Below are 18528 nucleotides of genomic sequence, written 5' to 3'. Positions count from 1 at the left end.
GTTTAGATTATTTGATTTGACTGGACATAATTTAATTAGTTAACTCATGTTTACCATTCTATACATATTAAAAGTTATAAGTTCATATTTATCATTTTGTATCCTATCGTTTTATTTTGACTTAACATAATAATTTTAACTTGTTCATACTCATTATTCTGAACAAAACTAAAACATTAAAAGTAAGTTTATCAATCTGTTTAAATAGTTTTATTTTAAAGAAAAATAAAAAAATATTTTAATTCTTTAGATCATTTTGTTAAAAATGTTTCATAATAAATTGAAATAGTTCATGTTTATCATTCTGTTAAATACTTTGTAATTGTAATTTTTATTATATTTAATATTTTGTATTTCTAAAAACTTGTGATTATTTTTGGTGTACATTAATAACAACAGTAAATTAGTATAAAGTATAATTAACTATTGTTATTTTTTCAAATATATAATTATAATATCAAACTATTTAATGTGGTAAAAATTACCGATTTTGATAATGTGCTGTTTTTTTTAATGGTAGCCAAGACTTATACGTAAATTTATTTCTAAACATTCATACTAATTTTTTATTTTTCTTTAACTTTACTCTCTTTTGCAATATATACTATTAAATGCAAAATAAAACTTTTGAGTCTTTAAAGAATAAAGTTTATAAAAACTAATATTTTTTAAAACAAAGATTAAAAGCCTTAGAACTTTAAAGAAGTTTCAATAAAATGAGTTTATTGTTTAAAAAATATTTTATTGTAAGTAGTTATAAAAAACATTAATAATAACTTTGAATAGCTAATTTAAAATAAATCGTCTCAAGATAAAATATAATTTGTTTGCACTTTAGGCTGTAATGTTTTATTCCTAGTATAAAAACAAGAACTTTTATAAATGTATGCTAAAAGTCCTGAACATAAATAAAATGTGGGCAGGTGTTAAGAACGCACGAAGGAAAACTTTTGCATAAGGGCCTTATTGTACGAAGACTTACCTTCCCTAATCTTTACCCTTGGTCGGATTTTTTTACTCTCATGCAAAAATGACACTTTGTGCAAAACTATCTTCAGGCAAAAGTGTCCACGTGCATATTTTACTATAAAATGTATCCTTAGATCAAACTTTTTGAGAGCTTTTTTTCATATAGAAGAACAGTTAAAAGTATTGTGATTTACTTTATTCAGAGTTTAGTTTAAACTGTTTTTAATTATTGTTTCTTTACAAATTTTTAATTAAAAAATGAGTTTGAATTTTAGATTTTATATATTTTTGTTTAATAGCTCAAAACAGTTAAAGTGAATCAGTGACGTGTAGAAAATTATATTTGATGAAAGAAAGGTACTTATATACAAATAGTTATTAAGTTGATTGCTTTATCGTGTTTGATAAAAAAATGTAAAAAGTTTTCTATTTTGTTTGTTTCTTGAATTTTCAATTATATTATTTGGTTATCAGTTTATACAAAAAGGACTACAAACTTTGTAATAAAGTTTTAAAAAAATAATAAAATAGTTTGTTAAAATCTGTATCGAACTTATTCAAATAGAGAATTGTATAGATGGAATAAAATAAAAATCTTAAGACTAGTTGGGTAGGTATTTAAAAAATGTGGTAACTTATTTCAAAAGTATTTAGCAATTTTCTAATATACAGTTTTTTTAGCTTAAATTTTGAAAAATTTGTTACTCAACACTTTATAATCATCTATTCTTAAACTAAAACTGTTTAAACTTTATTTTCAGACAACAAAATGAAATTATGTATGGCTGAGTTTTTTGTCACAAAACAAAGTATCTTAATTTTTTGTAAACTTTGTTCAAAAATATTATAGAGTTTAATTTTACTAGTACAAAAGCCAGAAATCTTAGACTACAAACAAAATACCCACAAAACATCTAAAACAAATCACAATACAAATTTAAATAAAGCAAAACGCTTTTATAATCTTTATTTGAAAATGAAACTTTAAATAATTTTAAATGCAGTAATAGCTTTCTTCGAGTTATAAACTAAAATCTAAACTTATAGAATGTAAAAAATAACTGATACGAAAGTAAGTTTCCCTTAGTTTGTTAAACATTGACTGTAGAAAAGTGTTGCACAAAGTTATGAATACTGCTTAACACATAATTTAGTCTTTAAAAAGTTTTATGATATTTCAAAAAGCAAAAATCTAAATAACTTTAAACAAAACGTAAATTAATAGCCGTTTGTGTTCGTTATATAAACGAACAAGTATTGTTGTATATACAAATAATAAAACAAATTAAATTAAACAATTATAAAACAAGTTACAAAAGTTTCACAATTTCAGTAAATTGAACGCTTGATTGCACTTTGTTGAAATCAAAACATTGATATTCTGCACTTTTACAATATTCTCGCGCGTACTATACAGCGCGTTATTTATGTGCTTTTAATAAATTTAGCATTTTTCTTAAGCTAGTTATTAAGCTTTAAACAGATGTTTTAGATTTTTCTTACTTTTAATGTTTGAATGGTTTTGTAAAGTCAAACATTTCTTTTAAATTATGTTTACTGAAATTTATCTTTATGAATTATATTTATTTAACTTAATATATCAATTATATATCTTAACATTTGTAAAATCAGATTTGCTACACAACAATTAATTGCTTAGAGAAATTTAAAACGTTTGTTATGAAAAACAGTTTATTTAATTTTCTTAAAATGTGTAATTGTTTTTATATTTTAAATAAGAAAACAGAAAAAACACAGTAAATTTAAAAAGCTGACATAGCTATTTTGAAAATAATACAGTTTAAATTTAATTAAAGCTGATGAATATATAAAGTTGCTTTCATACAGTTTATAATTTATACAAAAAAAATATATAACTTGGATGTGTGGTAAAAATGAAACTCTTAAGTCTTCACTGTAAAAATCCAAAAATAATAAAGTTTTACTAAGCAAATTATATTTTTTATAACAGATTATAAGATTATAGCATGTTATAACATTACATGATTATTGTGATCAGGTATTAACACATTACTTAAAAAAGGAGTAAATCAAAACTAAATTTAAAAAAATATCTAATGCATTATAACTTATACAACTAATTTCTTAATAATTTTACGTAAAAATAATAAACTAAACACTTAGAAGTAGTTTTGCGACAAAAACTTGGAGTCAAAAAGTTTTTTTTTTCAACCGTATAAACTCAGAAATACTTAGCAACTAAGTGGTTTAATAACCATATAAAGTGAATTTTTGTTTAAGTTTAAAATAAATAGGCTTTCTATAAAATTCTAACCTTTTTTGTTCAAAAACCATAATAACTAAATACCATAAAAGCTAAAAAGTATAACAAATAATAAATTTTAATAACTTAACTCACAAACAATACGTTTTGGTTTACAAGTGAATTTAAACAACAAAGAATTTGTATTTTTTTTATACTAGTAATTAATGAGTTGAAAATATAAATAGCAGCTAACATAATGTATTTAAGTATTTGTTCGTCTATGTTAGCTAATTTAAGCTATAAATAAAAACTACAGAATATTAAAGAATATAACATGTTATAACCTAGCTAATTTCAAACTTGTATAAATTTTTGCATAAGTAAGTTAAAGTTCAAACTATGTTTTTAAAATAACCCAAGTATATAGTCTCTATTTAGAACTAAATAGTTTATTTAGAATGAAAACTAGTAGTCATTTAAAGTTACTTAAGTATAAACATTTAAAAATAAGATAGGGAGCACAAGCCCAACTAATAATTTAAAAAAGAATTAATTAGTCCTGTAAAGAAGTATATTGTGTTGTCAATTACGGAACACACTTCTTAAGATTTATTTACTTTCCATATTCTTGATATTTCAGTTTAAGGACTTAGTAAACCAGAAAGTATTTTTATTCTTAGTTTTGAAAGCTATTAAAACTTAATTAATAATATGTTATTGTTTTTGTAAAATATTTTTGTACTTGACATTTAATTTTAGTTTTTCAAATTTTATATAAATTTTAAGTATAAAACCGACTAGGTTTGAAATTAGCCTATCTTTGTTGGTGTGTATGGTCAATAATGTTTGTTTTCAAATGTATGAGTTCTCGAACAGAACAACTAGCTTCATGGTCATCTTTTTGAAGTTAAAAACTTTTTTTTGTTTATTAATACATAAAATCCATCTAAAAATCTACTGAAAGCAACAAAAGATATATGTTTGATTAGGTTTTTATATCAACTTATTTTAAAAACAGTTAGACTGTTTAAATTACATTGGCTTAAAATGTTTATAATTTTGCTTCAAAAATATCAACACTTATGAAAAATTTAATGAAATTCCAACAATCAAATCTAACTTAATTCTGTCCTTTAAAAATTTGTTATCAAACAATGTTTTTGAACTACTTTTATAAAAGTAATAATACAAAATAACGAAATATAAAAAGAAACAAGAGATTAAATAATATTTTAGGCTAGAGTCAATTTTTCTAATGCAAATATTACTAACCGAAAAACTGTCACATTATATTTTAAATGTAAAGTTTAAAGAGTTTAGCGAAATTAATTAAACTAAAAAGAAGTATTTAAGAATTTGTCGATAATCAAAGTTTTTAACAAGTTGTTTATAATCTGAAAGTATATTTGAATTAAACATTCTTAGTAACGACTACAGATTGCTATCAGTTAGATTTGAACGTAGCTTACTTTTGATTATTTTCATGGTTGAGAATGTTTGTTCGCAAATACATGTATACTCAAACAGAACAAGTTACTTCATTGTCGTCTTTTTTAAATCATCAAACTTTGACTTGTTAAGTAACGCATAAAAGGTGACAATTCTTTCAGTTATGAACTTTTCTTTTATGGAAAAAAAAGCTTTACTTAAATTTTGTAATAGTGATGGCCAGATTTCAGATTAATTTCAAAAATGCTTAGCAACCCGGTCATTTTCACTCCCGAGGGCCGTACGTTGCCTACCCCTAGTTTAAGCCAATAAAAAGTTTTCATGGAAAAACACATATAACTTATAACATAAATTTGTTATTGTCTCCATAAGAGTAGCCGACGTGGTGTCTAATGTAACCAACCTATGTATTAAGGGTAATTAAATAGGGATAGATATTTTAGATAAGATAATTACATCTAAGATACTTAAAAGTCAACAAAAGTTTATTTACAAATATGAAATAGTCACACGACACACTAACTAAAACTACAGTTGAACACAAGTAACAAGAAGTATCTTAAACTAAAGAAAACGAAGTATTTCAGACTTAAACTTAAACATTTTATAATACAACATTTCGAGCTTTACCAAACACCAATGATACTGCTACTGGTACTGCTACTGCAAGTAAATGCAAGTAAAATTCCGTTTTATAACGACCGAAACAAATGTAACTCCTAACAATAAAAAATGTTTATTTTTTCAATACTGGAAGCACGTCACGAAATCTGCGTAAAAAAGTTTACAACATCCGCTTTTAAATAAATTTCGAAAAGCTTGTTTTGAGGATAATAAAAAATGTTTTGGAAAAGCTTTTATTGTAACAAAAAATTACATATTTATTCACGAGCTTTAAAATACTAAAATGAAATGTTAGTATATTACATTATAAAAATTTAATAAAAAGCAGTTTTGTTAGACTGTGATGAAAATTTTTTAAACTAATAACATTTGTATTTTTTTTCACTAAAAACTTTTAACTTTTATTTATAAAAAGAAAGCAACCTATAAAAATGCGTTTGAGCAAAATTTAGTGTGTTTATTGTTGTGGGTTGAAGTAGTAAAGTTTTTGAATTTTTTCTGTTCAATTTAATTAATATAATTGAAAATAATAATACACTATCACACAAACAACATTTAAATTCAGTCTCTAACCTACTGTGCCTAGTTTTTTTATCAAAGCTGTTTTTTAACCCACCTTACACGGTTATAACAAATAGAAACAAGTTAAAAAAAAACTCTTAACTAAAACTTGAACAATCAAAGAGTTTCTAATTAAAAAGTCCTGTTCTGATTTAAAACAAAAAAAGTTTTTAATTTACATATTTTTTTGTTAAAAATTTATAAAAACAAAATTTTATTTTTGCCAGCCATAAGCGCATTGTGTTACAGTGATTCATTTGAATAGCTTAGTGACGTAACAAAGTTTTTCACGTAAGATTTTTGATAATTAGTTTAATATTATTCCACACATATATAGTTATTTAAGTTCGTTAATTCTTTATTGAGAATGACAATTTTCAAATCACAATAAATGTGATATAAAAAGTATTTCATTAAACAATGCAACCAAACTAATAAAAGGTAAGCTTTTGTAGGAAGGTAAATATTTAGTCAAGTTATATGAAGATATCCAAATTACAAATAAAATATTTTTTAAATGCAATATCGTTTTGGTTTGAAATTTATAAGAGCAAACCTTAATTAACTAATACAAAACTATTATACTTTAAAATTTATTTTATAAATATTATTTTATTTTTATTAAAAGTACAAAGTTTTTTGCCAGTTAATAAGTAATTGATAACTAACTCTTACTTAGTATCTAACTTTTACTTATTAGCATTTCATACTTGACATGAAGCTTATACTTGGTAGCTAAATCGAGCTGGTTAACTAACTCCTACATGGTAGCTTAATTAACATATAAGTTTTATATCAAATAAAATATTTTCAAAAATTTGCGTACAAAATTGCACGAGGATACTTTTGCACGAGGGGACGAAATTGCACGATGAAAACTTTTGCACGAGCAGAAAATTTTGCACGAGCAGAAAATTTTGCACAGGTTAAACTTTTTTTTATTTATTTTTTAATTATTTCATACATTTTAAATACAATTTCTGGAAATTATTTTTTATTTTTACTATCACTGTTACCCTTAACCCTTACTCTCTGTCGGCAGTTTTTTTATAATAGTTTGTATTAGTTGTTATTTTATCTTTATTATCACTGCTACCCTTAACCCTTACCCTGGGTCAATAACTTTTTTTTATCTTGTTTTTTATTGAAATATCTTTAAGTATTTTTCTTTCTGGTTTTTGTTTTACTCTCGTGCAAAAATTTAAATTGTGCAAAATTGACACTTGGTGCAAAATCGTCATCGTGCAATTTGTTCCTATGTGCAATTTTGTGCCCTCGTGCAAATTTGGCTTCATGCAATTTGGCTTCGTGCAATTTTGAGCACTCGTGCAATTTAGTAACCTCGTGCAGTTTTGTCTTCGTGCAATTTAGACCCGTTCCTAGTTTATTTACATCAAATATTTATCAGGATTGGTAAAAACTTAAGAACAACTGGAAGATGTTACATAAAAGCTTGCTCAAAAAATACTTGTAATTTTTTTTTAAATTAAACACATAGCCTAGTACTTTAAACGTAAAATACTATGTAAATGTTAACTAGGAAATTAAGTAAAACTAAAACTCATTTGTAATTATCTGAAAAAAGTTTCTGGGTAATATTTAAAAATCTTCGTGTATTTTTGAAAAAAATAAAAATAAAACAAAGTCTAACTACTAAATTCAAACATAAGCTAATATAAAAATTATATGAATAGACTAATACTGTTAGTAAAATATTTTTTTATAACATACTATTTTCTGTAGATTACAAAAGATAAACACACAATTCAAAAATTTTAAAGTATTTTATTTATCAGGGTTGCCACTTTACCTGGAATACTGGAAAAACCAGGAATTTTGAACAAAAATCACTAAAAAAACCTTGAAAAATCTAGAATTTTAACAATTTTCGTATATTCGGTCATAAAATTTTGATTTGACTCAAAAAATGTTTTGTCATCATCAATTTTTTTATTAATAACACATTTATAGTAGCTTTACAGAACTTTTTTAATGATTTTATACTATATAACACAGTTTCTTACCTTTTAACTTAACTTTAAACTAAAAATAGACCCAAACATTTGTACTTTTAAAAACTTGGAAGAAATTTGGAAAACCTGGAAAATAATTTGAAAAAATGAGTGGCAACCCTGATTCCAGCAAACTATTATTTTCTAAGTGAACAAATATTGTACCACTATAAGCTTTAGGTATTTATATATTTAGTTAACTAGATAATAAATACTTTGAGTTTGACCAATATCAGCGAAATCGGGATTTTTTTTTTCATCTTAATTAGCAAAATTGAACCAGTTTACAGGATATCACACGGATTGTTATTGATGGTCGTGAGGTTCAGTTTAGTGCTTAAAGCTACTTTTGAATTCAAATATATACAGTTTTACAAAACAACTGCAACTAAATACTGTAAAGTTTTAGCGTTTAATTGTAACTTCTTTGAGTTAAAATTAGTTTATCAAGTACTAAAAGATTTAGATTATTTTCATTAAGTGAAATTATAGAAAGTTCCATAGCTATAGTAATTGTATTACAGTTGTTATTACAGTTAACTATTAGACTGATTTAAAAAAAATCTAATTTCAAGTTGTTTAGCTATCATTTATAAATTTTGATTATTTAATACTTATTATTATTCGTATATAATAGTATATGTGACATGACCTTTTTATTAAGTCATAGTAGTATTTAGTAATGTTTTAAAAACTTTTAACTAAATTTGCGATAAGCTTTTTCTATTAGGAAAATACAAAAAACACATCATTTAAAACATGTTATCTACCTTATTAAACTTTCTAGGCACATTAAAATAATTTATACTGCACACTATGAAGACCACTGCTATAAATTACTAACCATAAAGTTAGATTTTCACATTATTTTAAGTTTTATCTTTTTGTTATAATCCAATATTCATTTCATGACTGTTTTTTAGTTAAATATAATTATCTATGAACCATAAATAAAATAAATTTTAGAAACTATTTTTGATAAGCACTTATGATAAGTGATAATTTATTTTTCAAAAAAAGTTACTATCATATACAAGTAAGTATCTGTTCAACAATTTTTACATTTAATAGTTTGCACTGGATATACAAGTATTTTATGTTAGACTTATCTATAAAAAGCTAGTCAACATAAGTTTCCTACATTTATGTATTCACAGTTTGATCAAATCAAAAAATGTTGCAATATGTAAAATTTTTACAAGGTTAATTCAAAAGAAAAATTTAGCTATTTCTAAAACATTTATGTCTCACTTTTTACTTATAAACAAAAAGAATGTAAGTTTTGTTCAATGTATATATTCAAAATATTAATTAAAAAGCAGAAAAGTCATATAAATAGTTTTAGAACTACACTTGACATTACCATGCTTTTAAGTGGGACGGGAGTTTAAAAAGAAATTTTAATGGTGATATTAAAAATAAATAGTTTAAGAAAAAAAATCAAGAAAAAATACAGTACATAAAAAAAAAAAAACAATTTATTTACCGACCAAGGGTAAGAGTTAGGGGTAAAAGTGGTAGTGAAAAAATAAATAAAACTAAAAAACAAATTAATAAAAAAATGTATGTAAGAATAAAAAGATTAAATAAAAAAATAAATAAATAAATGTAAGAATAAAAAAGTTAACACACAAAGAGTAACAGTGATAGTAAATAAAAATAATAAATTAATAAATAAAAAAGTTTATGCTGCGTAATAGTGACCCTTTTTGCAATAGTGTCTTCGTGCAAAAAGTGTCCCTTCATGTGTATTTGACAACTACCCATTAGAATTATACAATAATTTAGTTGTCAAAATTTTTATTTAAACCTTGCTGTTTTTTTTTCGTATGAACAAATGATAATTGATTATTTTTCAGTTTCTGATTGATCCTCAATTAACAAGTCCAATTTATTAGTTTAATAACTATTAAATCATTCAAACAGCGCAGTTAGCAATGGACTACGTTCAACTAAAATCTTCTAATGGAGCATGCCAATTAATGTAATGTGTGCCAACAAGTCAGCTTGCAATCAAGCAAGAGCAAAGCGGTGGTGATAGAATTTCCAAAGCATACCAAGAATCTGTGCGTATTGTTCAACGGTTTTGGAGAATTTCTTTCCAGCAAGGTTGGTTGTCCAGGTTGTAGTTTGTATTTTTGTTTTTTGGTTACAACTTTTTAAATTTTTTCTAGCAAGGTTTAAATATTTTACTGTTCCTTTTCAATTTTGTTCTTCATTTTGAAGAAATTAAATGTTTGATATTTCTTCATAAATTCAAGGAACACTGTCTATCAATGTATTTCAACTTTAGTTTATTTTGTAAAGTTTTACATTTAAGCCTATGTTAGGGTTTCCATTTAGGATGGTTCACAGTGGGCCCTCAAAAACTTTCGTCCGAAATAAAAGTTGAAAAAAAAAGTAAAAAAAAAATTGCGATGGGTAATTTATAAATTTTTTGCTCTTATAAAATTTTTAGCCTTAAAAACTAAACACCAACAGTCATATAAAACACTAAAAAAAATTTTCATATAAAGTATTTTATTTGTTTTTTCATAGTTTAAGCAAGGTATTCTAGGTAATTAAGTTTAAAAAGAAGTTTTTTCAAAAATACTATTATATTTTAATATTTATTACACTGTTTTGTTGTTAATCCACAGAGTTTCCACTTCCTAGAAGCTTGCAATATTCTGAAAAATTCCCAAAAATTTATTTTCTTTTTGCATGGTAATTGAAATTTATGTGATATTATAACCAATGTTATTTTTTGTTTTGCAAATGTTATTTATATATTGGAGTTGTAGCTCAAAAAGAAGTAGAGTTGTAAAACTATAACTAGCTTAAATAAAAGTATATATTTTTTATTTAGTTCTTTATGTTTTAGTATGTTTGACATTTTTATGTTTGTTTTTTCTTTTAAACTGTTGAAAATAATTTATACTCATACTGTGTTGTATAACATGTAAAATATTATGTACTTATTTTACTTTTTTCTTCTTGTGTGTTCTCAGTGGCTCAGATTTTGATGCCTGAGTTCAACATTGCGCAATAAAAATATAATAAAATACTAATAATATTTTTTTTTTACTGTTCAATTTAGCTGCAATTTTGTAATCAAATTATGTGCCTTTTTGTGTTAAATACTTATTTTTTATTTATTGTTGTTGTTTAATGTTCTTTGATAAAAAGCAAAACTTTATTTTGTGTTTGTATTTAATATTTTTTCTTAAGTTAAAGTTTAGTAACTTCGTAATGTTTAAACAGTTTGTATTTAAGCAGGGAATCAGTTATAAGTATCTTGCCAGCGACTTACCATTTGTTTTAGAATAAACTATACAAAAAGAGATTGTATTTTTCTAATTCTTAAACATAAATTATTTTTTTTCTAAACATTGATAAACCTTGTTTGCAATCAGCATAAACAATGTTAAATATAATTGTAGAAAATGTTCCATGTAAAAAATTAATAATTTATCATAAAATAATAAGTAATTTACAATACTATTTGTAATAATAACAAACATTTCTGTTTAAGATTTTAAAAAGTGCAAGGGCTTTACTTTAAATATTAGTACAAATGCTCTACAGCAGGGGTCGGCAAACTGCGGTTCAAACGCGGCCCTTAAAGTCAAAATTTGCGGCCCGCGAGCTCCTTTTCAGCCATAAATATACATTTTAAAAACAATAGAGATTAAAGATTTTGTAATTAAAACTTACAATTAAGCTATTAATTCAAAAAATATTCTTTATTAGTGCTCTAAATTATTTATCATATTTTTGATGTTAAATAATATTTTTATACTGGTTGCTAGAATTTTTTTGAAATAAATGCGGCCCTCAAAGGTGTTTTTCTAAATAGTGCGGCCCGCAAGAAACTTTTCTAAAGAAAATCGGCCCGCAAGTTACATAAGGCTGCCGACCCCTGCTCTACAACTAAGTAGAGCTCAATAGTTTAACCCGAAATTTTTAGTCTATCAGGCTTGCAAATTTCAGAGATCATTTTATGTAATGCACTTCTTATAGCTAATTCTTAACATTTCTAAACTAAATAAGTTTGAGTTATATTTAAGATCGGTTCAATATGTTTACTCATGAGGAAAATTGCTGTAGTTAGTCGTTATTCAAACTTATTTCTTATGAGGATCAGAAATTGTCATCGTATTTCAGCAGCACATAAAAAATCTCGACATATAACAACTACCTAAACAATTGTACTTCATGTATAATATGGGGTCCGTTGAACAGTGTTATAAAACTAAATTAAACTTCAGATGGAAATGTTTATGGGCTAAGTATTTAAAATAATTTTTAGTTTCACTGTGAAAACGTTTATTAACTTTCAAGTAATTATTCTGTAATAAATATTTCAATTTACTATCAACAATACTTTGTTTTCATTAAATATAAAAAAACAGGAATTTAATTTTATCCACTTCAAACAAAACAATTTAAAGAATCCTTAGACAGTATTTTACTAAATATTTTATCTTAAAAAAATCATTATTAGGTTTATTTAAGGGTTAACTCAACACCTTAGTTTTGTCAAAACAATAAATTTAATGAAGTTGAAGGAATTTTATTTAAGATATATAAAGTTTATGATAGTGTATGGGTGCAGCCTGCGAATTTTATTAGATCGGCAAGACAAAATGTGCGCGAAAGGTAAATTGCGGCCCGCAAACACGCATAAATGACCTATCAAAGAAAAGTTAGAATTTTACACTATATATTCCAGAAATGTTAGGAAGAGTGTAACATAAAGTAACATAACTTCTAGATAAAGCTACATATCCTACCCATACACAAATTATTCTCTTATAAAAATAGAAAGTTTAACTTATCAAAGTTTTTTATATCAAGTTGTTTCTTGACTTTATTGATGTAGATAATTTTATTTTAAGAACTAAAATTTTAAACGTCTTTATAGATTTTTTACTATAACTGACAATATTTTTAATTTCAATGTCTTATTGGTCTTTCTTGGTATTGAAGTGGACACTGGGCATAAAGGAATAATAATTATTTATTTATTCTTTCACAGTAGTTAAATATTTTTTAGATTCAAATTGAAGTTTACCGACTATAAACTTAGCCTAAACAAAATGAATGAAAAATATATTAAATCAAACACAACTTGCAACGTAAAAATAATTTCATACGGTGAAATATTACTTATAAGTAAATTTTATCTTTTAAAATTGTTTACTGATTTTTAACATGGTCCATGACAGCTAATAGAATTCAGTGTTTCCTAATGTGGGCCATAAGCGGAGGTGCAATAATTAGTAAGGGGCAGAAATGGGTGATTTTGAAACTTTTGGCAGTAAGAAGGCAACAACTTTTTTACAATGGATAAACGGTTCTATATTGAGAACTACACAATTCATTCAAAGATATATTGGGGTTTGAAATGTTAAAAAAAGTCGAAGTATAAGAATTGATGGAGAGATTTGAAACTTAGTTTTCTTTGACTTTTTTTTTCGACAGGAAGTTTTTCGATAAAGGGGTGACAATGTAAATAAAGTGAAGCTTGCTTATAAACAAATCATGTTTTTGCACATTGCTTAAGTTTAAGTCGCTGGTAAGAGATTTATGATTAGAGTTTTTAGTAGATGGTTTTTTATCACACTTCTATTTGAATTAAAATAATCAGTCATAAATAATATAAACACATAATTTTATACTAGTAGCAAGTTTATTCCAACGAAATATAAAACATCGGAAAAGTCTTGCTGTGCACAAAAATGCCAATGAAACTTAAAAGAACACAAAAAAAAAAAATTCAAAGATAAAAAAGTTCACATAAAATCAACTTATATATTTTTCAAAGACTTTACGTATACATGTATAAAATGTGTGATCCTGAAAGTTATTTTTGGTAACAGGCACAAAATTAAGAGAAAAACAATCACTGTATAAAAGAGGATAAAAAAGTTTGTACTTTTATTAAAAAATCCTATGCACTTTTTCAAAGAGTGAAGAAAAAATTTCTAATTGGAAACTGTCTCACAAGGTGAAATGAAGAAAAATTAACTAAATTTTGAAATTCCACTTTTTTCTTATTACGTCACTATTATGACGTCACTAAGACAGCAGGAAAGCCTGCTGGCCCTCCCTCATGGCGGTCTTGAGCTGCTTGGCGAGCACCTGCATATTAGAGTAGTTGGGGAGCTTGAGATAGTTGACGCAGGTCATCACCGACGGAAGGTAGCTGTCTTCCACGTCGCAAGTCTTTCTCACTATCGTCAGTCGGGGGGATAACGCTGCCAGACCTGAATAATTGTTTGATATATTAAGGATAAATTTTATATTAACCTCACATATAAAAAATTGCAAAAAATATATATAAATTAAACTCTAATAAGTGACAACAAAGACCTTTTAATTAGTTGTAACAAATAAATCATTGATCACTGCTTTTAAAATATTGTTCCAGTTTAATTTTTTTTTAATGAAAAACGTACATGACATTTTTTTAATAAACCAAATATTTGAATAACGGTTAAAATTTTTCATCATTATTTTCAAAAAAATTTAATTACTACTATGTAATTTAGTAAAATAAAACTTATTTAAAAACAAATACCTCCAATGGGAAGGGTGGGGCAACCGGTGACGAACTGCAGGAAGTCCCTCTGCTCCTTCAAGTTGAAGGTTGTGAGAAGCTTGAACAGGTTCTGCACCGATTCGTCGTTCCTCGTATATCCGTGCCCCATTACGCAGCTGTTGCTGATCTCCTCCAACTTCCACTTCCTGTACCGCTCACCGCACATTATGTAGTCCAACTGTTAAATTATTTGGTGTTTGTTTATTAGTGTTGCTTTAGCAAGTTAAAAATATTTTGAATTATTATAATTATATCATTTAGATTACACAGTTCAAATCTAATTTTAAGTGAGTAATTAAATGAAAAGTTTATTTGCTTTTTGTTTATTATAGTGTTTAAATATATCTAAAAATTGTAGTGTAGTTACATCAAATGTAATATTATTGAAATTTAAATAAAACTGTTCAATATGCTCCAGTGTAAATTATGGAGAATTATTTTCAAATAAAACACTTAACTTAGTCAACTTAAATAATATTTTTTAACAATAAAATTTGTTAATTTGCGTTGATACTTCATAAGTTAAAAGTTATAAAAAATTTATAACTCTTATAATTTTATATTTTTTAATTCAGATAACTAATTGATAGTTTCAACTCACTTCATCGGGGTAGAAGTAGTTCAATTTGTTCAGGGGCAACACTGAATTGAATCCACTCTTAACAGCTTCCATTTGATGTTTGATGCCTTCGTGCAGCGTCCAGTAACTCAACAACTAGAAATTAATAATAATGATTATCTATCAAGATTTAAGAACATTTAAAGAGTAATTTTTTTACAATATTTATTTATTATTCTTAAGTACATATCTGCATAACAAACCTGAACAGTTATTAATCGACTTCAAGAAAATCTACTAGATAAGAAACTTTTTAAAGTTATTTTTTTAACTTGAGAATTGATATTTATTAATAATGAATTTAATCAAGCTAAACTCACATTGATGTATTTATCGAGGTTGTCCAGCGAAACGTTGATGTTCTTTCCGTTCTTGCACATCTCAATGGACTGCCCCTTCGAGTTGGTGATCTGGAAGTCCAGCATCAGGTCCTTTATCTCGCACCCGTCTATGAGCAGGTCCTCGGAAACCTTGCAAGTTTTCTTTTGTTTCTTAGTGTAACGCCTTTTCTTTTGACTCTAACGTGTCGAAAGAAAAATACAAAAGAAAAAACATTAACTCCAGTATTCTTTTTAACTTTTTTTATGTTTAAATGTTGGCTTTTTTTCAAGAAACTAGAATCTTTTTAACTTAACTAAAATGAAACTGAGCATTTAAATAAAAAAGTGGACTTTACATTCATAGGTTATTGATATACTTAATTATATAAATAAAAATAGATAGTCATTTTAAGGTTAAATACTACTATAAACACCTATGTTTTAAATCAAGAAAAATAAATAAACTCAAATATTTGGCTTATTTAAGACAGATCCAGCGAACTAAATTCAAACTAATATAATTCTATAAAAAAAAAACAAAGTAAAAACGAACATTGCTACTAACGGGTTCCATGGAAATGTCTGACTTGTGAACCATCTGGTTGTTGTGGAGGATCTGGACGAGTTTGTTGAAGGTCCTGCTGAAGTCAACGTCCACCTGCTGGAAGTCCTGCCAGCAGATTCCGCACTGCGAGTCCAGCAGCCATTTGTAGAAGATCGGCGACAACTGGATGTCCAACTGTTATGATTGTTAAATTTAGTATATATAATTGTTTGTTTATTTGTTAACTATTATATACTAGGTTATGTTTTAAACCAATGTTTAAAAATCAAAGTTTTGAGCAATTTCAAATAACGTTATTTTTTTAGATTTTTTAAAACAAACCAATTTAATGAGATTTTTTATAAAACTGAAATTAAAATCTTTTTATAAAACTGTTAATTTGAATAATTCAAAATAACAAAAGTTACTAGATTTTGGAGTAGAAACCAATCAAAAATTTGATATTCTTTGTACTTATATTTAAATAACATTATAACAATTCAAAATATTATAACATTTAAAATTTTAATTAATTACTAACAAGTCGGTTATCCATGAGCGATTTGGCCATGAGCTTGCCGAGAAAGGTGAACTTATCCAAATTCTTCTTAGAGTTCTCAACGTTGGGGAATAACCCGGTTTGAGAATGTACGTACTTGTGCTCATCGGCGTTCTGAACTTCCACTTCGGAGTCTTTCATCGATGACGAAGATGCTGTTATTTATTTTAATTGGTTTAAAAAATTGTATTTTATACTTAAGTTTTAGGGTTTTAAAGTTAAGAAATATTGAGAACATTTCAGTGGTTGAAGATGGGAATATAAAAAAAAACTAAAAAAAAACTAAGAAAATCCTTAAAGATTATTTTCTAACATTTAAAAATTTGAGACAAGTTTTTATTTATCATATGTTTAGTTTTAAAAAGTGTTTACTCCGGTAATAAAATTAATTGAACTAAAATTTAATTGGCCAATTAAAGACATATTCAACTTTCAAACGAACCTTCAAAGTTGTCACACCTCCACATTTCAAGGTCCTGCCTGTGCAGTTGCTTGGAAACGAGGGTGTAGAACTCCTGGATGGGGCCCTTCCCGGTTCCCGACTCGTTCAGGTACTCCACTTCGATGAGTGGCTTCTTGTGCGAGTGCTCCTGCATTATTTTCATCGCCTCACTCAGCAGCTGGCTTCTGTCCACTGTGAACTGTAGTGAGAGAAAAAATATTATTAATAACACATTTTAAAATGTTTTGAATGTTTTTATTAGTAGAAGATATTGTAATTAAAACTTTATCTTAAAGACTTTCATGATTTTTGGTCGTTTTTTATTTGGAATATTGTAAATGAGAATATTTTTGTTAAAATAATGTTTTCTATTTAGTTCGATAAATTTTTGCAGAACAATATTTATTTAAATTCAATTTGAAATTTATGTCTAAATTAAAATTATATTGAACATATGTATTTAATACCAACCTTTTTCTTTTCAAGTTTTGAATTTTTGAATCTGTCACCCCTGTGTGTGGAAACAGAACTGGATTGTTCGTTTTTGTTATTCAGTTCGTTCATCTTACCGCTGTCTATCAGGTAGTGAATTGCTCTGTGAATTAATTATTGTTGAATTATTTGTGTCACGAAAATTTTTATATTTTTAAGTTATAGCTCATGTTATATAATCAAGCATATTTTCACCAAAAGCAAATATATATTTAATGATATAAATATAAAATATATTTAACTAAACAGTTTATTTCATAAACCACCAAATAGCTGTTGAATTTAAAACTAATTTGCTTTGAATTCTTTCTACTAATTTGAAACAAATTTAAAACTTAACGCTGTATAAAAAGCTTAATACTTTATATATTATATCATTATTATTATCATCTTATAACCTTTCTCTGTCCATGGCGAGTACTCTGAATATTTGTGTTCTTGTGTTGAAGGGCAATGTGAAAGGATAAGTGGATGCGAGGTCATTCACCCATGACGGCACAGATCCCGTTACTATCATCAGTGGGTCTGTATTTATTTGAAGATATTAAAATTGTTAAAATAATGTTTAAATTTTGATTTTTTATTACTTATATACTAAACTGAGTTATAGTTGAGAGAATTAATAATATATTAAAATAATACTTTTAAAAACATCAGGTTATAAAAATTTAAGCATTTCTAGTATAAGGTTTGTTTTTTTAAATTTATTTATTTTACAGCTGTAGTAATTTTAATAATGTTGATACCCTATATATATAATTATGCAATTTATAAAAATGTATTTATTACCTTGTACTTGACGCTGGCACTTGGCAGCCAATTTACCGACTTGAAACTCGTCCAATGAAACCAATGGACTGGTGTTGATGTTGGAAGTCGGACTGTACAGCATGTACCAGTGCTTCGAAAGTCCGTATATCACTTTCAATAAGTTCAAAGTCTGTTTGCATATTAACATTTGTTTAAAAACTTTTGAGAAATTTTAAATTTTATAGCTACGTTGGCTATATTGAAGATAAATTTGAATTTTAAGCATTTTAGAGACTATGACTTTAAAAAAATTGATTAAAAGGTATACATAACTTTATATACAAAAGTATAGTTTTTTTTCAAACTAAATAATC

General features: G+C 25.8%; 1 protein-coding gene across 4 annotated transcripts in view; it reads right to left on the bottom strand.

Moving 5' to 3' along the window:
- Nucleotides 1–13503: 13503 nt before the first annotated feature.
- LOC145835118 (E3 ubiquitin-protein ligase TRIP12-like) overlaps nt 13504–18528 on the bottom strand; it is a 60984-nt gene continuing 55959 nt past the window's right edge. For 2 of the 4 annotated variants that reach the window (XM_082942663.1, XM_082942666.1), the window contains 10 exons: nt 18194–18344; nt 17803–17929; nt 17384–17507; nt 16913–17111; nt 16453–16625; nt 15933–16106; nt 15368–15565; nt 15030–15143; nt 14408–14606; nt 13504–14093 (listed from right to left, as the gene is read on the bottom strand). In XM_082942663.1, coding sequence (XP_082798789.1) covers nt 13906–14093; nt 14408–14606; nt 15030–15143; nt 15368–15565; nt 15933–16106; nt 16453–16625; nt 16913–17111; nt 17384–17507; nt 17803–17929; nt 18194–18344 — 1647 coding nt within the window. In that variant the 3' untranslated portion in view covers nt 13504–13905. Of the gene's footprint in view, nt 14094–14407; nt 14607–15029; nt 15144–15367; nt 15566–15920; nt 16107–16452; nt 16626–16912; nt 17112–17383; nt 17508–17802; nt 17930–18193; nt 18345–18528 lie in introns of all 4 variants that reach the window. The other 2 variants (XM_082942664.1, XM_082942665.1) reach the window with 2 other exon arrangements.

The sequence above is a fragment of the Thalia democratica genome, chromosome 4 (assembly GCF_965202585.1).
Source record: "Thalia democratica chromosome 4, ktThaDemo2.hap1.1, whole genome shotgun sequence".
NCBI lineage: Eukaryota > Metazoa > Chordata > Thaliacea > Salpida > Salpidae > Thalia > Thalia democratica.
This window is presented reverse-complemented; position numbering and strand designations above follow the sequence as displayed.